At 38.6% G+C, this 18,956-nt stretch overlaps 4 protein-coding genes across 6 annotated transcripts; 1 reads left to right on the forward strand and 3 right to left on the reverse strand.

The window, feature by feature from the left end:
• Nucleotides 1-922: 922 nt before the first annotated feature.
• On the reverse strand, nt 923-4,371 carry tspan34b (tetraspanin 34b). 2 transcript variants are annotated; one of them, XM_029840458.1, is made up of 8 exons: nt 4,197-4,371; nt 3,328-3,406; nt 2,928-3,143; nt 2,122-2,196; nt 1,940-2,047; nt 1,724-1,852; nt 1,550-1,642; nt 923-1,372 (listed from the first exon to the last, which is right to left on the reverse strand). In XM_029840458.1, the coding sequence occupies exons 2-8, from the start codon at nt 3,382-3,384 to the stop codon at nt 1,304-1,306; spliced, it is 747 nt and encodes a 248-aa protein (XP_029696318.1). In that variant the 5' UTR covers nt 3,385-3,406; nt 4,197-4,371; the 3' UTR covers nt 923-1,303. The 2 variants fall into 2 exon arrangements, with proteins under 2 accessions (XP_029696318.1, XP_003966436.2); XM_003966387.2 differs by having other exon boundaries at nt 1,721-1,852.
• Nucleotides 4,372-5,148: 777 nt separating this feature from the next.
• Nucleotides 5,149-11,336, reverse strand: znf653 (zinc finger protein 653). Its single transcript, XM_011605998.2, has 10 exons — nt 11,006-11,336; nt 10,874-10,914; nt 10,166-10,471; nt 9,450-9,880; nt 9,205-9,376; nt 8,147-8,225; nt 6,841-6,958; nt 6,643-6,757; nt 6,459-6,558; nt 5,149-6,345 (listed from the first exon to the last, which is right to left on the reverse strand). Exons 1-10 carry the CDS (start codon nt 11,299-11,301, stop codon nt 6,168-6,170), a joined length of 1,836 nt encoding a protein of 611 aa, XP_011604300.1. The 5' UTR covers nt 11,302-11,336; the 3' UTR covers nt 5,149-6,167.
• A 165-nt stretch (nt 11,337-11,501) lies between these two features.
• Nucleotides 11,502-13,196, forward strand: swsap1 (SWIM-type zinc finger 7 associated protein 1). 2 transcript variants are annotated; one of them, XR_003889239.1, is made up of 3 exons: nt 11,502-11,874; nt 12,337-12,976; nt 13,027-13,196. XR_003889239.1 is itself a non-coding variant. In XM_011605997.2 (2 exons), exons 1-2 carry the CDS (start codon nt 11,614-11,616, stop codon nt 12,880-12,882), a joined length of 807 nt encoding a protein of 268 aa, XP_011604299.1. In that variant the 5' UTR covers nt 11,502-11,613; the 3' UTR covers nt 12,883-13,196. The 2 variants fall into 2 exon arrangements, 1 of the variants encoding a protein (XP_011604299.1); XM_011605997.2 differs by having other exon boundaries at nt 12,337-13,196.
• On the reverse strand, nt 12,912-18,754 carry epor (erythropoietin receptor). Its single transcript, XM_003966385.3, has 8 exons — nt 18,234-18,754; nt 17,742-17,877; nt 17,351-17,517; nt 15,770-15,921; nt 15,501-15,657; nt 15,257-15,344; nt 15,041-15,128; nt 12,912-14,749 (listed from the first exon to the last, which is right to left on the reverse strand). Exons 1-8 carry the CDS (start codon nt 18,334-18,336, stop codon nt 14,039-14,041), a joined length of 1,602 nt encoding a protein of 533 aa, XP_003966434.1. The 5' UTR covers nt 18,337-18,754; the 3' UTR covers nt 12,912-14,038.
• Between the last annotated feature and the right edge of the window lie 202 nt (nt 18,755-18,956).

Genomic DNA, 18,956 nt, shown 5'->3' on the forward strand with positions numbered 1-18,956 from the left:
AAAGGAATGCTTTATGAACTACCCAATCAAAAGCCAAACATAGCAGCATATCAAATTTAACCATGTATATATTTTGTGAAGGGAATACCTCACTATATTATTGTATTAGGATTTAATTTACTGCAAATTAGTTAAAGCCATACTATTAGATGCATTTTGTATGGCTGAACATTATTTAAACAATTTTAATATGCCAGCATCATACTGTCACTGTCTACGTCATTTTAATCAAGGCCGTCCAGTACACCTGTGGCTCTCTCCCCAGCCAAACTAGCACACCTATTGTTCCCAGTACTTAAACCCCAGCATTACATAGAATCTGTAAGATTTTTCATGCTCCATGTTTGACATTACACTCTTGTTTCTTGGACTGATTTCCCATAATTGACCCTAGCTTTACCTGACCTGCCTGACTTGCCTTTGTCCTGGTAATTAATACCATACCATGTTTTCTGCCTGCTCCTTGACTGGATTTGTCAGAATAATTTTCATATTCTGGATTTTCTAACTCTGGATTACCACAAATCAGAACATTTTACAGAGGGATTATTTCTGTGAATTAGTTTTCACTTGGATTTAATTTCTGCTTGGAGTTCATCCTTCTGTCTTTATAGGAATTGCATTGTCTTTAATAAAACCCCTTCTTTGATTAAGCCTCAGGTGGGTGTGCTGCATTTGGATTCTGTCTCTGGTTGTGACGCAGACCAATTTAGGTCAGCGCTTGAACAACAATCAGGTATTACAGGTGATGCATCATGAACTGTTCATCCAGAATAACCAAATCTGCTCAAAAGGGTTTAAGCATATGAGAAAGAAATGCTGGAACATTGCATAAGGCAAGCAGATCTGGCATAGGTAAGTAAATGGCTTTGAAAATGGAAGGAACAGGGAGGAGACCAATAAACACATATGAGGTAAAATGTAGATGACACAAGACAAATTTAATATAATTTTCAAAGGTAAATGTTGACAGTCGGATTTATATTCCTGAGATGCTCAGTCGACAACATTTTCAACATTTTCAAATATCTGACCAATAAACTCTAACATCCTACTGAATGCACCTTTGAGAAAAATATATCTTGGTGCACCAAAGACAGAAGATAAGATACTGTATATTTTCATCTATATGTAATGAGGACACAATATAGCAACTGTGTAGGAAAATATACAATAGTTAGACAAACCCTTGTGGCATGGTGCCCAGCAGCATGTATGGAATATCTCTGGATGTATATGTCAGCAGTGATTTTGTCAACTCAAACCATAAACCTTGATTAAACAACCTAGAGATGAAGCGTGACTAATGTAGAAAGGCGCTCCTGGATTTTAGGCTGCAGAAAAGCTTCATGGAGACTGTCATGGCACATATCTATAGAAAAGGAAATAAAACACTGATAATTGAGTGTGGATCTACAATCATGTCTAATTAAAATAGGGGTCTTAACAATCATGGCCTAAATAACAGAGATCGTGTTGCAAACATAATGTCATTCATCCTTGTTTCTCGGCTGCACTTTCAGATATAGAAGGAATTGACAAGTCGTACCTCCAAAGCTGCAATTGCCAGAGCCACGCTCACAACAACCACTGTGTTGTCAGCAAACAACTGACTGATCTTTGGGAAGCAACCAGCAATTGTCTAGGAAAATGGAAAAGAGGTTAAAGCGAGTATAGCTATTCAGTTCTTTTGCTGTTTCTAGGATGTTTATACCCATACCACCTCAACAACCATTGGGTGACATATGGTGCTGTTGCCTCCACAGCACTGTGCTGGGTATTGATGGTTGTTCTCTTCATAAAATGGAGAGCCCACGAAATCGGAGGAATTGTGGAATCCGCAGCATTTTAACTAATATGTACAAACAGAACAAACCATTTCAAACAATCGTCCGGATTTAAGGATTTATACGTTCACTAGCAAAGGAGACCTACACACCACACTCATGGTTGTGTTCCACAATCCCGTGATGTCAGGATTTTTTCCGTAGTTCATCTTGATTGTGGAAACTGCAGCTATACCTATCTTGGCAATCAATTCATCAACCTAAAATAAAAACGTATATTGTGAATCAAAAATGCATCAGAACCTACTGGTGAAAATATCTTGGATTAACTTACCAAGGGCCTAAAAACCAAAATCACCAATGCTCCTGCAACCTCTGCTATGAACACCAGCAGGATTATTATAAAAAACTGTGAAGGGAGAATATATATATTCGATTTTATGTACATTATATAGTAAAGAACAGGACATGAGTAAATAGCTAGATTTGTCCAAATCACAGAATGTTTTTACACAAGACTCCTGGACAAGATGCTGTTTCAGTCAAAACCTAAATATGCAGAAACAAGCTAATGCATTCCAATCAACGTTTACACAATGATGATTTTGATTTTATAGCATGGCTGTTGAAAAGAGCACTTTTAAACGGGAACGATTAAAACTTAAATTCATCCCATGTTATCATGCAGTAAAAGCACTTGGAGTGACAACCTCTGGCAAGTAGGTAATTTCCCAACATATTGTGTCTTGCACCCAGGGTGTGTGTGTGTGTGTGTGTGTGTGTGTGTGTGTGTGTGTGTGTGTGGGTGGGTGGGTGGGTGTGTAAGTCCCATATTTTTTATTGTTTTTAAAACTGTAAAACTATTTGCTAATATTCACTGAAACAACTGACTAATCATTCTTATGCAGACAGCACAGGCAGGGTTAGAGTGTGACTCAGCTATCCAGGTGGTCTGATTGTGTCAGATTCTTTCATGTTGTGTTTTTTCCTGTTAAAATGTTAACAGAATTGTTTTCTTTGACACGATACTCTTTCCCCTTATTTCATAGTAGCTTAAAAATTCCCTCCTTAAGAATTTGTGTTTAAACAAATATAATAGCATGCATATTTAGTCCTTAATAAAACAGCATAAATCCATACCGTGAGGAGCATGCACTTGCTTTGTCTCATGGCTCCACAACAACCAAGGAATCCAATGATGAGCAGTACTGATCCAAGTGCTATCAGCAGGTAGGCCACATTGAGCAACTGAGTGACCTCCTCTGGTGCATTTTCAAGTTTTTCTATTAAGCCAAAGATGGAGCCGCTATCCACTTTAACCCAAATTGCCACACCCAGGATGGCAGCACCTGCTAACTACAAAAACATGAGGGAGTAAGAGAGAAACAGGGACAGGCCAAACTATGACAAATTGTAAGACATTCATTTTCTAAAGCCTGTGTAAAAACATATTATGATGTGTTAAATTTAATTTTAATAATTTTAATAAATGAACATTAATAATTTTAATGTTTGTAACAAATCAAACTTAAAAACGTACAAAAATGATGCCGTTGAAAAGAAACATCATGGTGTTGAGGAATCCAGTACACCCCATTTTCCTGTTCACTGCTCTGTGTCTGAAAGATACAAGTAAAGTAGTAATCACGATATGTCCAATTTATGACTAATTTTATGAATACCAAACTAACATGCAATTCAAGATGAAACATTAAGAAAAAAATTAAACCAACTTGCTACACATACAGTATATTGCAATATGATGTATATTCAGCATTAATTTCAGTCCATTTCTACACTTTTCCACCGTATTTATAGTAGCTGAGGACATCTTTGTTGTCATGCTAGCCCACATTAAGAGGACAGAATGTTGCAGCTGAGATCAGGAATAAGCAGGTTGCCAATCTATTCAAAGACACATGCACTATTCATTATCTCACACACTTGTTTGTAGCAGATGTATAGAATATGAAAACTCTCCATAGAAGAGCCAAGCCCAGAACCATCTTATGAAACTGTCCTAACCACTGTAATAAGAAATGCCTTGGTTCATTTTTTTTAAATTATTATCAATAAACAGCCTTGTAGATGACAAATTTCTGTATAATCAGAGAATATAATATAAAAAGCTCAAATGTTCCAAATGAATTCTTGTTGGAGAATAACTATAAATTATTAAATCAGCAAAAAGTCATATCACCTTTGGTTATGTAGCAAAAATTAAAAAATCAAAAAAATGAAAGTCTCGGAGGACACAATTAAGCAAACGACTTGGGACGTAGAAAGGTGTTGGAGGACAGTGGATAGATGAGGAATAGAAATATAGGAATGAAAGAATCTCTCCTGTGGTAGACCGGTGCTTGAAAATGAAATAAAAAACAGCTCGCAGTAAAAAACATACCTACTTACCTTTAACAGAGGAAAAATCAGAGTGTTTTCAGGCCGTGTCCCTGGAAAAGCAGAGTTGTTCCACTGTCCTTAGAAAATATTTTAAATACCTTTAACATTAAGTGCCTCTGTTGCTTATTAACATATGAGAAACTTGCTGGAGAGATGCAGGGACAGGTGTGTGTCTCAAATCAACAGAGCAACAGGATGTATCGCCATGGTGATATGCAACTCACCCCTGAGAGAAGATGGGAAGGTAGGAAGGGAGAACACCTGGAGGTAGTCACAGCAGACTTTCATAACCAAATGCATTCTACAGATGGTTCCGTTATTAACAGTTTACAGTTAAAAGTCTGATTTTAGTGAATCGTGATCACTCATTCTCCAAAGTAGTATGTTCATCTCCCTTTAAGGTTCACTACCATAGGCTAGGGAACCTGAGGGTTCTGCTCACAACAGAGTCCCTCTAGAGAGTTCTCAGTGCGTCACGTTTCAGAGTGCAGCCATTCTCACTGCTATTTTCACTTCTTGGCATTTTTAAACTTACTTCTGCAGTTTATCTACAACCACATTGTCTGGCCTTTCAGCAGTTCTACAGGTGCAGACATTTGAGTCTTAACTTATTAATTCTCCATTCTCTTTGGGAGGCTCTGTCATTTTCATCCTGGAACATCCAATTCATACTCGGCCAAGATGCTCCTAGAACGACACCTGCTACTTTTTGTTGCCGGCCACCCCTCCTCGCATACACACAGCTGTAATTTGCTGACTTTATCAAGGCTGCACAGTCTGTATCTGAGGTCTGGTACCAATCTTGGCTCTCCTGAACCCAAAAAGGAATTTTAATATTCAGGAAGTGCAGGCTGCAATAGATGCAGCAGGAAAGCAACAGGATATTTGGAAAGATGAAATAAACTCAAAATGATGGCAAGAGAAATGCGTGGATAAGGGGAAAAAAACAGACCAGTTGAACTACAGTTTATGCGATTGTTTATTATGTGTCATTTGTAATTAACTATTTAGAAAAATATTTTTTTACACCTCAAAAATTGATACACTCCACAAAACTTAGAAAATATTAAGTTCTTAAATTATGCCAAGTTTACCTCAAATCCTGATTGTCTCATCTTAAGTTTAAAAACAAAAACATGGTGTATTATATAAAATTGTACAATTGTGGACAAAAGATTTTGTTTTTCACCAAATAGACAGTTACAGAAGTTTTTATATATTTTTAAACTGTGTGGAGTGTAAAACAACAGTGATGTTGTAGTTTTTCCATTTATGACTGTTAGAACATATCCAAAACAATAATTCTTTTATGACCTTTTATAACCAGTTTGATTGCACAATCTTTAATTCGAACAGTGAAGCAAATGCTGACAAAACAGAATCCCAGCTTCATATGTGGCGACAGTCGGTTTGGTAGATTGCTACATTTTCAATTCCCTTCCAGGAATCTTTTGCTCGGGAATATTTTATATAACAGATCATTTTTCCAGTGGTGTCCTACCTTGTTACAGTAATGGTAGCGAATTGCAGTAAGGGATAAATTAACAATTCCATTGGCTGCTTATTTGGTTCATATCGTACTGATAACGCATGTCACTGTGGTAAATCAATATTTTTTTAAAGGTTTGGACTTTATAATCAGCAAGTGTGTGCGGATCTCTTCTCCAGTAAGACCTTAAGTTATCAACCATTCATGCATAGTCCAGGACTACAGACTTGATGAACAGTCAGTAGAGTACCATGAATAGCACTACTAGATTTTGCAGCAGAAAGGTGCATTAAAATCTATCTAGCTGCTCCATCTTTTTTTCTACAGCGTGGTGTGCGGCACAGCTTTATGTAAACCCTTCATTTGCCTGTAAAAACTATTAGTGTGTTTATTCGCTGATATTCAGGACATGAGATAAACACAGCCAAGCAGTTCTTCCTTGGGTTGGTCTATGGTCCACCAGTCCTTCTCAAGACTGTCATCCCATCAGCTCAGGTGGTCTGTTTCTCTGGATGGCTTTTCACCTTATGGAATTTAACACTGTCCAGCTTCTCAAATCTCTTGTGACAGAACTCACAAGTGTAGTTGTAGTGTGCCTCTGGAGTGTGTTTCTTCATGTGCCAGTTCAGTGAGGCGCGCTGCCGACACTGATAGCCACAGATTTCACATCTGAAGGAGGTGAGAGAAAAGGTGAAAACAAAAAAGACTGGAAACCTGATCATTAGGGAACTGCATCGATGTATTTTTTCTGTAAAGGCTCTTGGTCTTAGCACATAACTTACTGGAGCGGCGTTTCTCCCGTATGCGTTCGCCTGTGGACTTCAAGGTGATTCTTACGTTTAAATGATTTTCCGCATGTTTCACAAATAAAATCTCTCACACCTGTTTAAAAAGAAAACATTTCCATGCACAGGCTCACAATAACACACAAAAGATGACATGGCAGCTGCGTGCTTGCAAGCTCACCTGAATGGATTATCATGTGGCGGTGCAGATGGTTTGATAAGTAGAACTTTTTTCCACAGCCTGGATGTGGACAGACTTTCGTCTTCCCTTTCCTATGGACGAGGTTGATGTGATTCTGGAAGAAAGGGATTGGAAATATGCTTATTTTTCATTACTACCGAACAAATTACCGTAAGCTGAAGTGTTAAAATTGATTACCTGAAAGCTACTGATAGCTACATAGACCTGACTGCAACCTTCGTACGGACAGTGAAACATCTTGAGCATCCCATCTGCCTCTATAATGGGACCTCGCCTGTTCCTCTTGGAGTGGACGCTGTCTCATCACAAGTAACAAAAGTTCAAGACACAGCATGAATAAAGTCATTCCATGTATAGAACATGTAAAAAGAACTCTACCTCCATATGATGAGGTAGAGTTCTTGGCTTTTCCCCAAACAATGCAAAAAAAACCATAAACAATGGTAATTTAAAAGTTGGTACGCACGTCTAATGGTAGTTTTGACAATGAAAACTATAATGAAATATCGCCATCAAAGTACATTTGTAAATAAATGATAAACCTTTCAGAAAAATTCTTTGGCCTAAATTGTCCGTTTTACTTTTTATTTCAGTGTTACGTTTTACATAGGGAAATTATTTCTTTATACTGTTAGAGAAAACTGCAAATTAAGCTCAAAAATGAAATTAAAAAAGAATTGTGATAAAAGTGAGTGAGAATTTTTTTATAAACTAAGCAATGATCAGAATAATTTTGCTTTACATATTTTGTAGAGTTGTACAAAAAGTAAAAAAGGCATACAGTAATGTGACATAAAATCCAAAGTAAATAAGCATAAAAACTAAATGAAACAGAAGTCTTGCTTCTGTCTGCACTTACCAACCAGACCATACCTGACCAGATTGCAGTAAAACACAATAGAATTCACTATTTTTATATGTAATAATAAATATTTATAACAAAGTAATAAAAGTCAGTGAATGCTAGTTAGTCAGAAAATGTGTATAGTACACATATATATGTATATTGTAGGTAGGTTTGAAAAGCTTTATTAAAGGTGCACTATGCGATTTTGCATGGTTAATGTGCAATTTAATTTTTGTCTGAAATCTTTGGCATCTCCCCATGATCCGTTAACTACCTGACCCCTGAATACACTGTTAAACAGGAGACAACGTGAGTTCAGAAACCTCAAAAAAAACACTAGGGACACAGGCAGTGCATGACAAGATGATGAGGGGGATACTGTGCGTGCAGATATAAATATAAGTTTACTTGCCAAAGAGTTGGCGATAGCTCAGCCTTCTTAACATTATTAGCGGTTCATAGATCCATTTTCTATGGCGATGCGGTTGATGACAGTTACGGAAACATTGGCGGGGATGGGCAAGCTTGCTTTTATTGGTTTTGTATATAATATCAACAGAAGTGTCGTCATTCAAGTTTGTGTAGTGCGCCTTTAAATAACTTCTGACAAATGCGCCTTTGAGAATGAACACTCACCTGCTCAGACTGCAATGTAATTCTCTTTTTCTCTGCAGCTCCAGGGCACTGGGCTGAAGAAGCTGTTTGTCACTCAGACCTGTATATTCAATAAATAAATAAAGAGCTCTAAAACGAATTTTAACTTCTAGACAATCCCATTTTGTGTGAAGTGAACTACATGTGATTAACCTATGAACCAGATTTGACTTTAATAAACATAATATGATTATGATATGATTAGGATCATCAATACATCCTATATGAGCCTCTGGAAATACCTAGCAGAAAAAAAAGTATGGAAGAGGATACCAAGAAGAAAATCAAAGTTCTGCACAATAAATCTAAACAACAAAGAAAGAGTTCTCTATTTTAGTTGTTGGGGGTAAAAGAACTGGAACAGTCTGAATACAGAGCTAAAAAAATGTCCAAACAAGTATCACTTCAAAACATTAATAAACTGTCACATTATCCTAAAATAATATATTTCATTATATCTTATATAATAAATGGGTGGGAAAATCAATAATCTGGTGTCTACAACTGAGGTGTATGATTACAAAAGAAAAATCCTATCCCATAATCCTGACAAGTCAGAATGACTTAAAGAGACAAGAGTACAAGCAGCTAAATCTTCAAATCATAAGACATCCTCATGGGCTCATAAAACATATTTTAGGCAAGACTCTGAGCACTTTTAGAGGATGGCTTGACAGGATGTTGAACTAATGCAAAAAACCCATTAAAGCATCAGTCCTCCTGAGAGATCCTAAAGCTTTAAACGCAACAACCATGCACCTGCCTCGTTTGCATCTCTCCAGGTTTAACAAACTGTGCTTTGACAGTGTGGTTACTGTCCATCAGATAACACTGATACTGCAGCTGTTAAACATACAAGTCAACTGTATTTTGGATTTTAAACCAAACTGAACATAATGGACAACCTCACAGTTGGCAGGAAAAGTGTTGCTGCCCCTTCTTTTATAATCCCGGTATTTAAAAAATATATAAAGTAATAATTCATTAATAAGACATTTCAGACGTTGCAATGAACCTGCAACATCAACTCTGTAACTCACCTGTCATGCAGTCATTATCTTCAGCTTGTCGTTTAGAGTCAGACATGCACATCTGGGTTGAACTGACACCCCCAATAACAGTGCAGGTGACCTCCTCCATACTTCCACCACCCAAACTAAGATGGACACCCTCTGATGCCATTGCTTCATAGGCACCAGTGATGATAATTAACTAGTGAAAGAAGACAGAACAGTCAGTTTAAAGAAAAAAGAGGTCAAATTCCTGCCATAGTGTTGAAGCCTACCTGTGAGCCTTCTACAGCATTCTGCTGCTCAGGAATTTGCAGACTCTGAGGATCAAACAGCTTACCCTTCTCTGGTATGGAGGCTCGTAAGCTGCTCGAGCCCTGTGACATCACATGGTCTTCTACAGTCTTAGCCACTTCATCATCTACTGGGGTTGTCACGGTAACGGTCCTGAACACTTCCTCGCCTTCATCTTGGCTTCTGGTAATGTCCTCAGCCTCCTCCACTGATGTAGCAGGAGAAAATGATGTGACAGTAGGACATTGGTGTTCTCCATCGACCATCTCTACCTCCCACACAGGCTGCTCTGCTAGGAGAATGTCCTTGGATGGTGACTCCATGTTAGTCTGCTGGCTTATAACTGCAGTCTGCTCCACAGGGCTGACTGTGTTGCGTTCTATGTCAGACACATCTGCATTTTCTTCAACACCTTAAAGGGAACAATTTTATCCATGAACCTTTTGAGTACTTTAACATTTTATACTTTTGTATTCTTCAAATTCTAATATTCTAACTGTAAATTTGGGCTTCACAGAGATTGACTTTGCAAGTTCATCTTTATTTTTAAATGCTGAATGTAAGTTTTGTTTGTTCTTTCTTTTTTGAGGGAGATTTCTAGTTGTTGCACCCATTTTATTGAAGCAATTCGCCACAACATCAACTTCCTAGTACACACAAGGAACTGAATATCTAGATAGTAAAAAACATCTTGCACCTTTCAAGTGTCTGTGGTCCTCTTTCCTCCTCCTCCTTATTGATTCTTTAACCTTGGGTTTAAGTGCTATAATCTCTCCATCAACCTTGTTCACTTGTGCTTCATGTTCAGAGTCACTTGAATCACTTATTGGTGAGAAAAGGTATTGAACAAATGAGTGGTTGGATTCACATTGCCAGATGGCTGCTGTGGAGAAATTGGGTTGAGGCTCCAGGGCTCTAAGGAGGGGCTCATGTGGGCAGGAGCAGCAGTGCTCCTGGTACCAACACACCAGGCTTTGAAGACTGGAAACATGGGTCTTCCTGTCTGGGAAAAAACCCAGTAATTAGCAAACTACATTTTTCTGAACTCTTTATAGATTAAAATGTTGAATGTTGAAAACATTCCTCAATTCTGTGAGACCTCCTGCATTTTTATAATGTAACCCACTTTCCAATGGATGATATTCAATAAAGCAGGAAATATGAGTTCTGCAGCTAACCAGATTATACTAGAGGACACCTACGTAACTCAAGTTGTCAATGATGGTGAGTTAGGATCCTTGTTAAAACAAGGTGACATATTGTAAGACTATTTCTTCAAACTTTTCTTTAGACTCTCGAAGTGTGAAATCTAACAATGACTAAACTTTGATATTTGGATTTTTTTCACATCACACGTTTTCGTATAACCAAGCAGATTTCCCAAACTGTCAGCATGACTACTTACCTTTTCTTGGTTTTACTGTGAATTCTGGATCAATCTTCTTCCTGTCGCGCAAACAATGACCCGTTTAACTACATAAACCCGTATGCACTGAGGAAAAAACTCCTTACATTTCAGGATCCAAGGCGCTGTTACCTGTGGTATTTCTGTTGGTACTTGTCCCCGTACGTGGAGTTTACGAGGATTAGATATGCTGCCAGTCCAGCATCACTAAGATTGGTCCGTCTCCGGAGCTCACTCCACAGTTTGTGCGACTCTCCTAGGTATACCCTCCTCACATCATACTTTTTTCGGGATTCGTGTCGCCTCTGTGCGCGATCAGAGTCTGGGAGTCTGGGTCGTCCTCTACAACGCCTCAAGACTCCTTTCTCTTGTTCCCTTGCACGGTCATCGTCCGGGGTACCAGCCAACACTGCCATTTTTTGTGCCATCTTGAACTACTGTTTTGGTACCCAATAACCCGGAAGTAATCAAAACAAACGGAAACATTTTCTTTTTGGTTTATTGCATATACTTTATTTTCCTGCTGGAGTGCAGAATAAGATTAATTAATCGATTGTGGATTCGTGCTCCGAAGTCGAACAAAATTTATTTATATATATAAAAAAAGAAAGAATACAATACTCACACGGAACAATGACGAACCGGAAATACGCAGAACACGTAGGCGGTGGCGGGAATTGTAGGTGTTCTCATTTCCAAACCACATTCGTATTTAGTTTGTGTAGACTTGATATTCCTCCATGGCGGACGCACTATCTCGTGTGTTTAGGACATTTTCATCTCAAGACCAAGTCAGGAAAGAGCTCCCAGGCACCCCGTCAATTTACAGCACATTGTTGGTTGGAGAGCAAAACATCAGCCGCTCGTTGTTGTTGTTGACGGCTGTGACTGCTGCCTCTCAGCTGGGTGGCAAAGCTGTTTTCTTCACCCAGACACACATTCAACATCTCCCACCGTTTGTCCAGAAATGTGCCCCTTTCGTCAACCCTGAGAGCCTAAAGGTACTAACCACCTCTCCATTACGCATATTTTACAGATGCTCTGTTTCTATGTATTTAACAAATAATTTTATACCTCAATAAATTAGTTGGGAAGCCAGGTTGTAAAATTTCTCCGTGGCGGTTCCATCAATTGACTCACTGATGATTTACTAATTTTTCTTTAAAAGTAATTTACCCCCCACATTTTTTTTTCAGGTAGTATGCAACAGTATACAAAAGACCATAATCGTATTAATACGATTAAGCTTATTTCATTCAAGCTTATTTGTTTATTTTTATGTAGTTATTTTGGAATGTAATTTATTGTTTATGTTGACAGAAGGGAGGTTAAGTGCCAGTTATCATTTCATTTGTTTTTAACTCGTAGAATAACATTAACATAATTATTATGTCTCATATTAATTGCGAATGACTTGCGATTAACCTTGACCTTTTCGTATTTCTCGTCCCTTTTTATTTAAGAAAATCAAGTTTTGCTATCCCCGAACACTGGAGGAATTGCTGCAGCAGGTGGCTGGTCTCCATGAGTCTAACAGCACATCTACACCCCCATCCCTGATCATTGTTGACAGGTTGGAAGCCTACCTGTGTGGCCCTGGAGGCAGCGGACAAGTTGGATTCCATCCGGAACAGTTGTCTCGCGCTGCTCATCTGTCTGCGCTGCTGTGCGACACAGCTGTCTTCCTCAAGCAAGGCTCCAACAGCTCTGCTCCCTGCCAACTCATTGCCTCATACATATCAGAAGAAGACACCAGAAATGCTGGTGGACAGATGCATGGCAACGATTCAGTCCTTGATGTTCTTGATCGGTTTTTCCAGTGTCGCTGTACTCTGACTCGAGATGAGAGTAATGAAGTTGAAGCAGCTGCTCTACAGGAGGTCTGGCACATCTACATTTCGGGAACAACAGCCTTCAATGCAGGGGATTGTGAGGACAGGAATCGTGTAGACCAAGAGTGGCAACTCTTAATCTTTTGTGATGGTTTAATGGAGTTTAAGATGGTTTAAATATATATAAGAGGAAAGCAGAGATGTCATTTAGATATTTCTCTTTTTAATGTCACATTGTGGGTAAGAAAACATAAAAATAAACAAAAAAAAAATCCAAAGCACAATAACCAAACAGCAATAAACATATGTAAAACAGCTTAAGTTGCATTAGACAATGAGAGTTGCTTAGAAAAATATGTACAAACAAAAGTCACTTTTACAGTTAAAGTGGTTTCCTTAAAATTGTAAATGTATTGACATCAAAACTACAGGGTGCAAAGGGAATTTTTCATGTAAAAGTAAAAGGTAAATAAAACATCTTTAAAGTGTAATGCTGGGATTATTGTATAGCTTTTGTTGTAAACAAATTTAAATGGGTAACATCAGAAAAAAGGGGAGAATGTCTAGTTTAATTCCTTCTCCCAAAACAAGGAAAATGTTCATCTTTTTATTTTATAAAACTGTTTTAATCAGATGAGGAAAATTGACTTCAAATGTCAAAGTAAAACACTGTTGTGCTCATGCTCAGAGCAGTTCATTTATTTTAGAGTACAATGAAATCAAATCCCACTTTACCATAGTGTATACGTCTTTGGTTAACATTGTTTGCTTTTTTTGTTTTATCGTATTTACGCTACTGAGTGTTCCTCTGGGGATAAGTTATGTTTGTAATTAATTACATAAGGCTTTTGCATATGAATTTTATACATGGTAATGTTGGGATGATGACTTTTTATTTAGCAACTTTTAGTTGATTTATTATCACTTTGTTAGAAATCAATCTAAATATGAATGAGTAGTGTATTCTCTCTCATTTGGTTATATGACTTTATCAAATTCTGTCCTCTATGGGTTAAAAATGCAGTGAAGTTGTAAACATTGTACCATGAACTTAAAATTATTCAGTTGTACTATCAGTATTACAAGTCACATATCTAGAACTATAACTCAATTGAACTCGCTATTTCACAGAGGTTTTTTTTTTGTTTAATCAAACATCAAAATGGTACATTCTTACCAGATGGCACATGCTAAGGATCTAAAGTTGAATCCAACCAAACTCCTTATCAATGTTTTTAAATGCAGCGTGGCTTTAGGTAAATTTCCACTTAGCTTTTTTCAACCTGTTTCAAGGCTCAGTTGATGTGTAGTCCACCATGTTATTTAGTCTGTCTCAGCTCTCATCATGTACGGGGTTTGTTTTCACCAGGAATGGTCTTTTTTGGGCATCGATCCCATTCTTATACTCGTTAGTGTGGATCATTTTCCCGATAGCATCCACTCTGTGCATTGGGCTATAATCCACTGAGACCCCAGAGTCTACTGCTGCCATATAGGTGTAGACCTTGGACATCCAAGCATAGTTTGGGTATTCAAAGCTGGACTGTGAAGAAAGGTGGCTCAAACCAGAGCTCTGCTGCATGGACCCGAGGTCAGAATGAGATTCACATATTTGCTTTCTGGAGGCAAAATTTGTCTCAAGAGGTAAAGTCTCCTCAAGGATGTTGTCGAGATTTTCCTCTTCTCTGTGGTTGTTGGTGCTGAGAGTAACATAGGCATCTTGAGCCTCCATAAAAGAGGACTTGCTGCAAGGAACAGCATTATGCTGGGCTGCCCTCCAGCTGTCCATTGGCATTTCATTATTTGTTGTGGTTTTCCAGTCCTCTGGAAGAGTTGAATGGGCTCCTTCACAATTCTCTCTCTCAACCATGCTGTTCATCACACAGTTGTGTGTGGCCAAAAAATTAGTATCTTTGGTCAGGAGTTGGGAAGATCTTGAGGGGCAATTATAGAGCTCTGAAAGCACTTCCAATGAAGAAGATAATTCTTCTGAATTGAAGAACACTGGTATCACCCATAGGCCAATGGTCTGCTCCAACCACAACTGAACAAAATTCGCAAGGTTAGTGTTCAATGTCCTGGTAGGATAATCTGGTTGTGGTTTAAATTTGATATTTCTGTCCTAGTGAATGATATCAAACAAGCTATTTACAATAAGTGGCCTCTACACTACTGTTACCACCATTAGTCTGTGCAATTATTGTGTGCAGATATTAAACAAAGTAGTAGTTGTATTAGTGATCTTTATTCTACCCTACTCTTATTTTAAACCTATTCTATAGTACTATCAGCACCAAAACCAGAAGGTCATATAATGTAGTTGTGGTATTCTTACCTGAAATTCCCCACCATAAATAGTAAACAGTCCATGAAACTTGCTGTCAGGGGTTGGAATTTTTGGCCAAATCTTTTTGACCAGATACCTGCAAAGAGTATACGATACTGAGAAATATAAAATTCTATTTTCTTGGCAAATGATTAAGATTCTGATGGTGACAGTACAATATTTGTTGTGCAAATATAATAAGTGATGCGTTCAAGCTTGACTGACCTGCGATGGGACATGAGTGTGGTAAAGAACAGCCCAATTAGTACAAAGAAGATGATTAGAACCAAGGACAAAATGAGAGGGTCCAGTTCTGGATGATGCAATATGAAAGAACAGCAATTATGGTAAGAGGCCAGAAACCAACTAGGATAATCTTATTTGAACCTCAATATACAGGTATATATACAGGTTTAGCGCATATTGTGTACATTATATTTGATATATTTTTGATATCGGGAAAACTGACCTGCAGGCAGTGTCTCTATCAAAACAGACTCACTCCAGGCGCTCCAATAACCACTGTAACTAATCCCATCGAGCTTCACTCGGACCCGCACTTTATACTTTGTACCGGGCTGCAATCCTCTCAGGATCAACTCTGAACTGGCTTGTACCATCTCCACCTATGTGTAGTTCATCAGACCAGGTCCATGTACCAATTAATAATTATGATACTTTAGATTTAAATGTAAAATATTACCATTATTGTATAAAAGGAATAAATTAACATTATACCTGCCACATGTGACTGTCCACTGTGCTGTAGCTGACCTCATACACCATGCTGTCATCCATATATTTCAGAGGTGGCGGCACCCAGGTCACATTCAACTGACCTTGCTTTGTAGTGCTGGTCACTGTCACATTTGCTGGAGGATCTAAAAGAACTTTAGAGGAGATAGACACAATTTAAAAGAAATCCAAGAAAAAGTTGTCTGCTAGCTCGCAAGAAGTGACTGATACCATTTTAAACAGTTTCCTGGCTATAATCAGTCATTATATTCAAATTATACTTTTTTAAAAAAACAGTAGAAAAGTTGATGTGACTACAAGAGTGGACTTGCTCTGTTATCTGAAAATTTAGAGCTTTATAATATGCTTGATATTTTTCCCACACATGGCCTTAATCCTCTTTCCTACAATAATGCTCCATTAGCCTTTTATGCTATGTTGCAAAGACAATTTAATTATATCATAAACACAAATTGACAGATTTCTGTTGCGTTGATGATGTACTAGTTCTAGCAAGGCTATGCAAACAGGCTGGAGAACTCCCATGAGTAGAAGTGCCTTGGACTACCCAACTGCCTCAGCAGCATTGTTCTCTACAGTGACAGGGCCCTGAGTTCAAGTGTGCCAAGGCTGGACATGTTCCTGATTCCTGGGACCCTGTAGTGAGAAATGCCACTTCTACTCTGGTGACTGGGGCCAACTTATTTCCTATAAGTTGACCCCAGTCACCAGAGTAGAAGTTGCCACAGCTGTGCTGGAGGACCAGGCTGCTCTCCTCCATCATCAAGTAGTCGGCCACATCCAGCAAGGTAGGGGAGGGTTTGGCCATGGAACACCACTCTGGCAAAAGGCATCAACAACTGAGCAATAAAACATGGTGGTAGAGGAGGTGCGCCAACAGGAGGAAGCAGCCAGATGTTCCAAAACCATAGCACAAGCAAGTAGGGCTGCTGGATCAAGTGCGAAGGTGTTGAGAAGAAGAAACTCTGGAGCATCAAACCAACAGACTGAGCTTCATCATCGAGCCAGGTAAGATGTGCTGCCCTCTCTGGTATATCTTCAGCAATGGCTTGGAAAGGATCAATCTTGCCCCTGTGTGCAACCCCAGCAACACTCAAGCACATATTGTTTGGCTGCAGGACCAGCCTCACTCAAGGCAGATACACGGGGAGACACATTGGCTTCGTAGCCAATACAACAGCAAAGCAAAGGAGGGTGGAATCAGGACCTTCTTCAAGAACTCCCTGGGAAATTGGGAGTGGTGCAAACACTCTTTCTTTCAACGAATCACTGAACTGAAGAATCTTAATTGAATTGAGCTTACATAACACATAATAAATTTGTTGTGATGACATATGAACAATGTTAGAGCCGTTGTCGTCTCAGCAAGAAGGTGCAGATTTTAATTCCCTGGGGACCAGAGGGTGGCTCCCTTCCACAGCCCAAAGCCACGCATTTGGGGCAAAGGCATATTGGCTGCTCTAAATTGACCTGGGTATAAATGTGTCAGTGGTTGTTTGTCTTTGTATGTTCCATGCACCTCTCAGCAGGCATTATAGCAGAGTTTACAGTCGAAGAACTTACAGACCATCTCTACAAGGAGGCTGCGATTGTAAATCAGCATTCCCTTGCGATGAACTTGCATGTCCATTTGGACAAACATCTTTGGTTGGTTCAGATGGCAGATGAACAGTCGTTTACCATGTGCTGCAGGGATGCTTCTCAGTGGGCATCTACTGCTATTTTCATTCCTGCGTAAAGAGACAAACACAAATGCTGAAGGGTCACAGAGGGCCATTTTATATATATTTAGGCTGATAGAGCATAATAATTTTTGACTCAAACTATTAGGACTCTGATATTAAGAAATTATGGTGTTTGATATTTGCAAATGAAAGGCAAAGAAAAATATACAGTAGACTTTGAAAAGATTTCTACAGATGTTAAACACTATCCTAAGGGAAATGGGACTTACTGGTAAGTGTATTTGAAGGAGTACTGATCCAGTGATTCAGCTCTCTCCTCATCCTCCTCCCAGAAACATGTGAAGTCTTTTCTGCCTTCAGCAAAACATTTTGGAGTTTTAGGGTCTTCTTTCAGCATTATGGACACTGAGGAGATGAGAGCAACAGAATATGACAGCCGATAAGCTTTTCTTTTTTCTTTTTTTTACCTGGACTCGTCAAATATGTTAAATATTAATTACAATCTTCCATACTGGGTATTTTATGGACACATACGTATTTATTGGCATAGAAACATAGTCTCATTCTGTCCTGTGACAGCATATGTACTGTGGGTATAAGGATAATTTCTTTTTTCAATTCTACAAGAACTCAAAAATTAAGTATACAATATGTAATTTCAGAACAGTTAATAAAATAATAATAGTTTAAATCCCTGATTGTTTACCACATCAAAATATCTGGATTAAGTTCCCTGGCATGACTGCAGTTTCAGACTTTACCCTTTTTGCTGAAGTCTCGCGCTCCTTGGACGCTGGCAGATGTTTGCGTGGCGCTGAATATGACGGTGAGGAGCAACAACTGGTTCAGGTGATGGGTTATCATCCTTTTGTCTTCTCCGTGAATACACTCTGGTCCGCCGTTGTCTACAGGTATAACAGCAGGACCGTTGTCCGTCGCTCTCCTTGTTTTGTTTTGTTTGTTCAGATAGCAGAAGAGCGCAGAGCGGTCTCACCGCCTGCTGCTGAGTGATAAGGTGAGCACAACGCGAACTGGATACCGTCTCACGAGGTGGTCCAGGCTGAGGTGGCACGAGATACGTCTGACAAAGTTTGACTTGCGATAGGCGGGAAACACGCGCTCATCGCTGTTTACCACTTGTTTATGATGTTGGACTCATTAACAGCACAGTTAGTGTGTATTTAAATGTGCGTCAATATCGGCGGAAAAAGCATTATTTAACAATACTTAATATTCAAATAAATCAAATAGGAATTACAAAACCTATCTACCTTTATAGTTACCTTTTTTCATTTAGCTTCCTTTCTTTCATATTTCGAATGAAACAAATCTATTTTGGAATTTCTGAGAAAAAAAGAAGAATATTAAAACTGCAGTTGTAATGTGAGCTTAAAAACGCAAACAAATTTTCAAATATGTTGTTAACTCAAATACTCAGTTAAACATTACTTAAATTTGTTTGCCAATTTGTAAATGCTTTGTGT

This window comes from Takifugu rubripes, chromosome 8, assembly GCF_901000725.2.
Source record: "Takifugu rubripes chromosome 8, fTakRub1.2, whole genome shotgun sequence".
Classification (NCBI taxonomy): Eukaryota; Metazoa; Chordata; class Actinopteri; order Tetraodontiformes; family Tetraodontidae; genus Takifugu; species Takifugu rubripes.

Bases quoted from the DNA above. Each gene is read 5' to 3' on its own strand.
- tspan34b (XM_003966387.2), bottom strand. From the start codon at position 3,384: ATGGGGTGTACTGGATTCCTCAACACCATGATGTTTCTTTTCAACGGC. The intron at 2,197-2,927 runs GTATGGATTTAT...CTCCCTTCACAG, and splicing joins GCAAGTGCATGCTCCTCACG to TTTTTTATAATAATCCTGCT. The intron at 2,048-2,121 runs GTAAGTTAATCC...TTTTTATTTTAG, and splicing joins TTTTGGTTTTTAGGCCCTTG to GTTGATGAATTGATTGCCAA.
- znf653 (XM_011605998.2), bottom strand. From the start codon at position 11,301: ATGGCACAAAAAATGGCAGTGTTGGCTGGTACCCCGGACGATGACCGT. The intron at 10,472-10,873 runs GTAAGTAGTCAT...GTTTTTTCCCAG, and splicing joins CACAGTAAAACCAAGAAAAG to ACAGGAAGACCCATGTTTCC. The intron at 8,226-9,204 runs GTGAGTTACAGA...TTGAATATACAG, and splicing joins AGATAATGACTGCATGACAG to GTCTGAGTGACAAACAGCTT.
- swsap1 (XM_011605997.2), top strand. From the start codon at position 11,614: ATGGCGGACGCACTATCTCGTGTGTTTAGGACATTTTCATCTCAAGAC. The intron at 11,875-12,336 runs GTACTAACCACC...TTTTTATTTAAG, and splicing joins TCAACCCTGAGAGCCTAAAG to AAAATCAAGTTTTGCTATCC.
- epor (XM_003966385.3), bottom strand. From the start codon at position 18,336: ATGATAACCCATCACCTGAACCAGTTGTTGCTCCTCACCGTCATATTC. The intron at 17,518-17,741 runs GTAAGTCCCATT...CTCTTTACGCAG, and splicing joins TCCTTCAAATACACTTACCA to GAATGAAAATAGCAGTAGAT. The intron at 15,658-15,769 runs GTATAATGTTAA...AACTACACATAG, and splicing joins TGGACAGTCACATGTGGCAG to GTGGAGATGGTACAAGCCAG.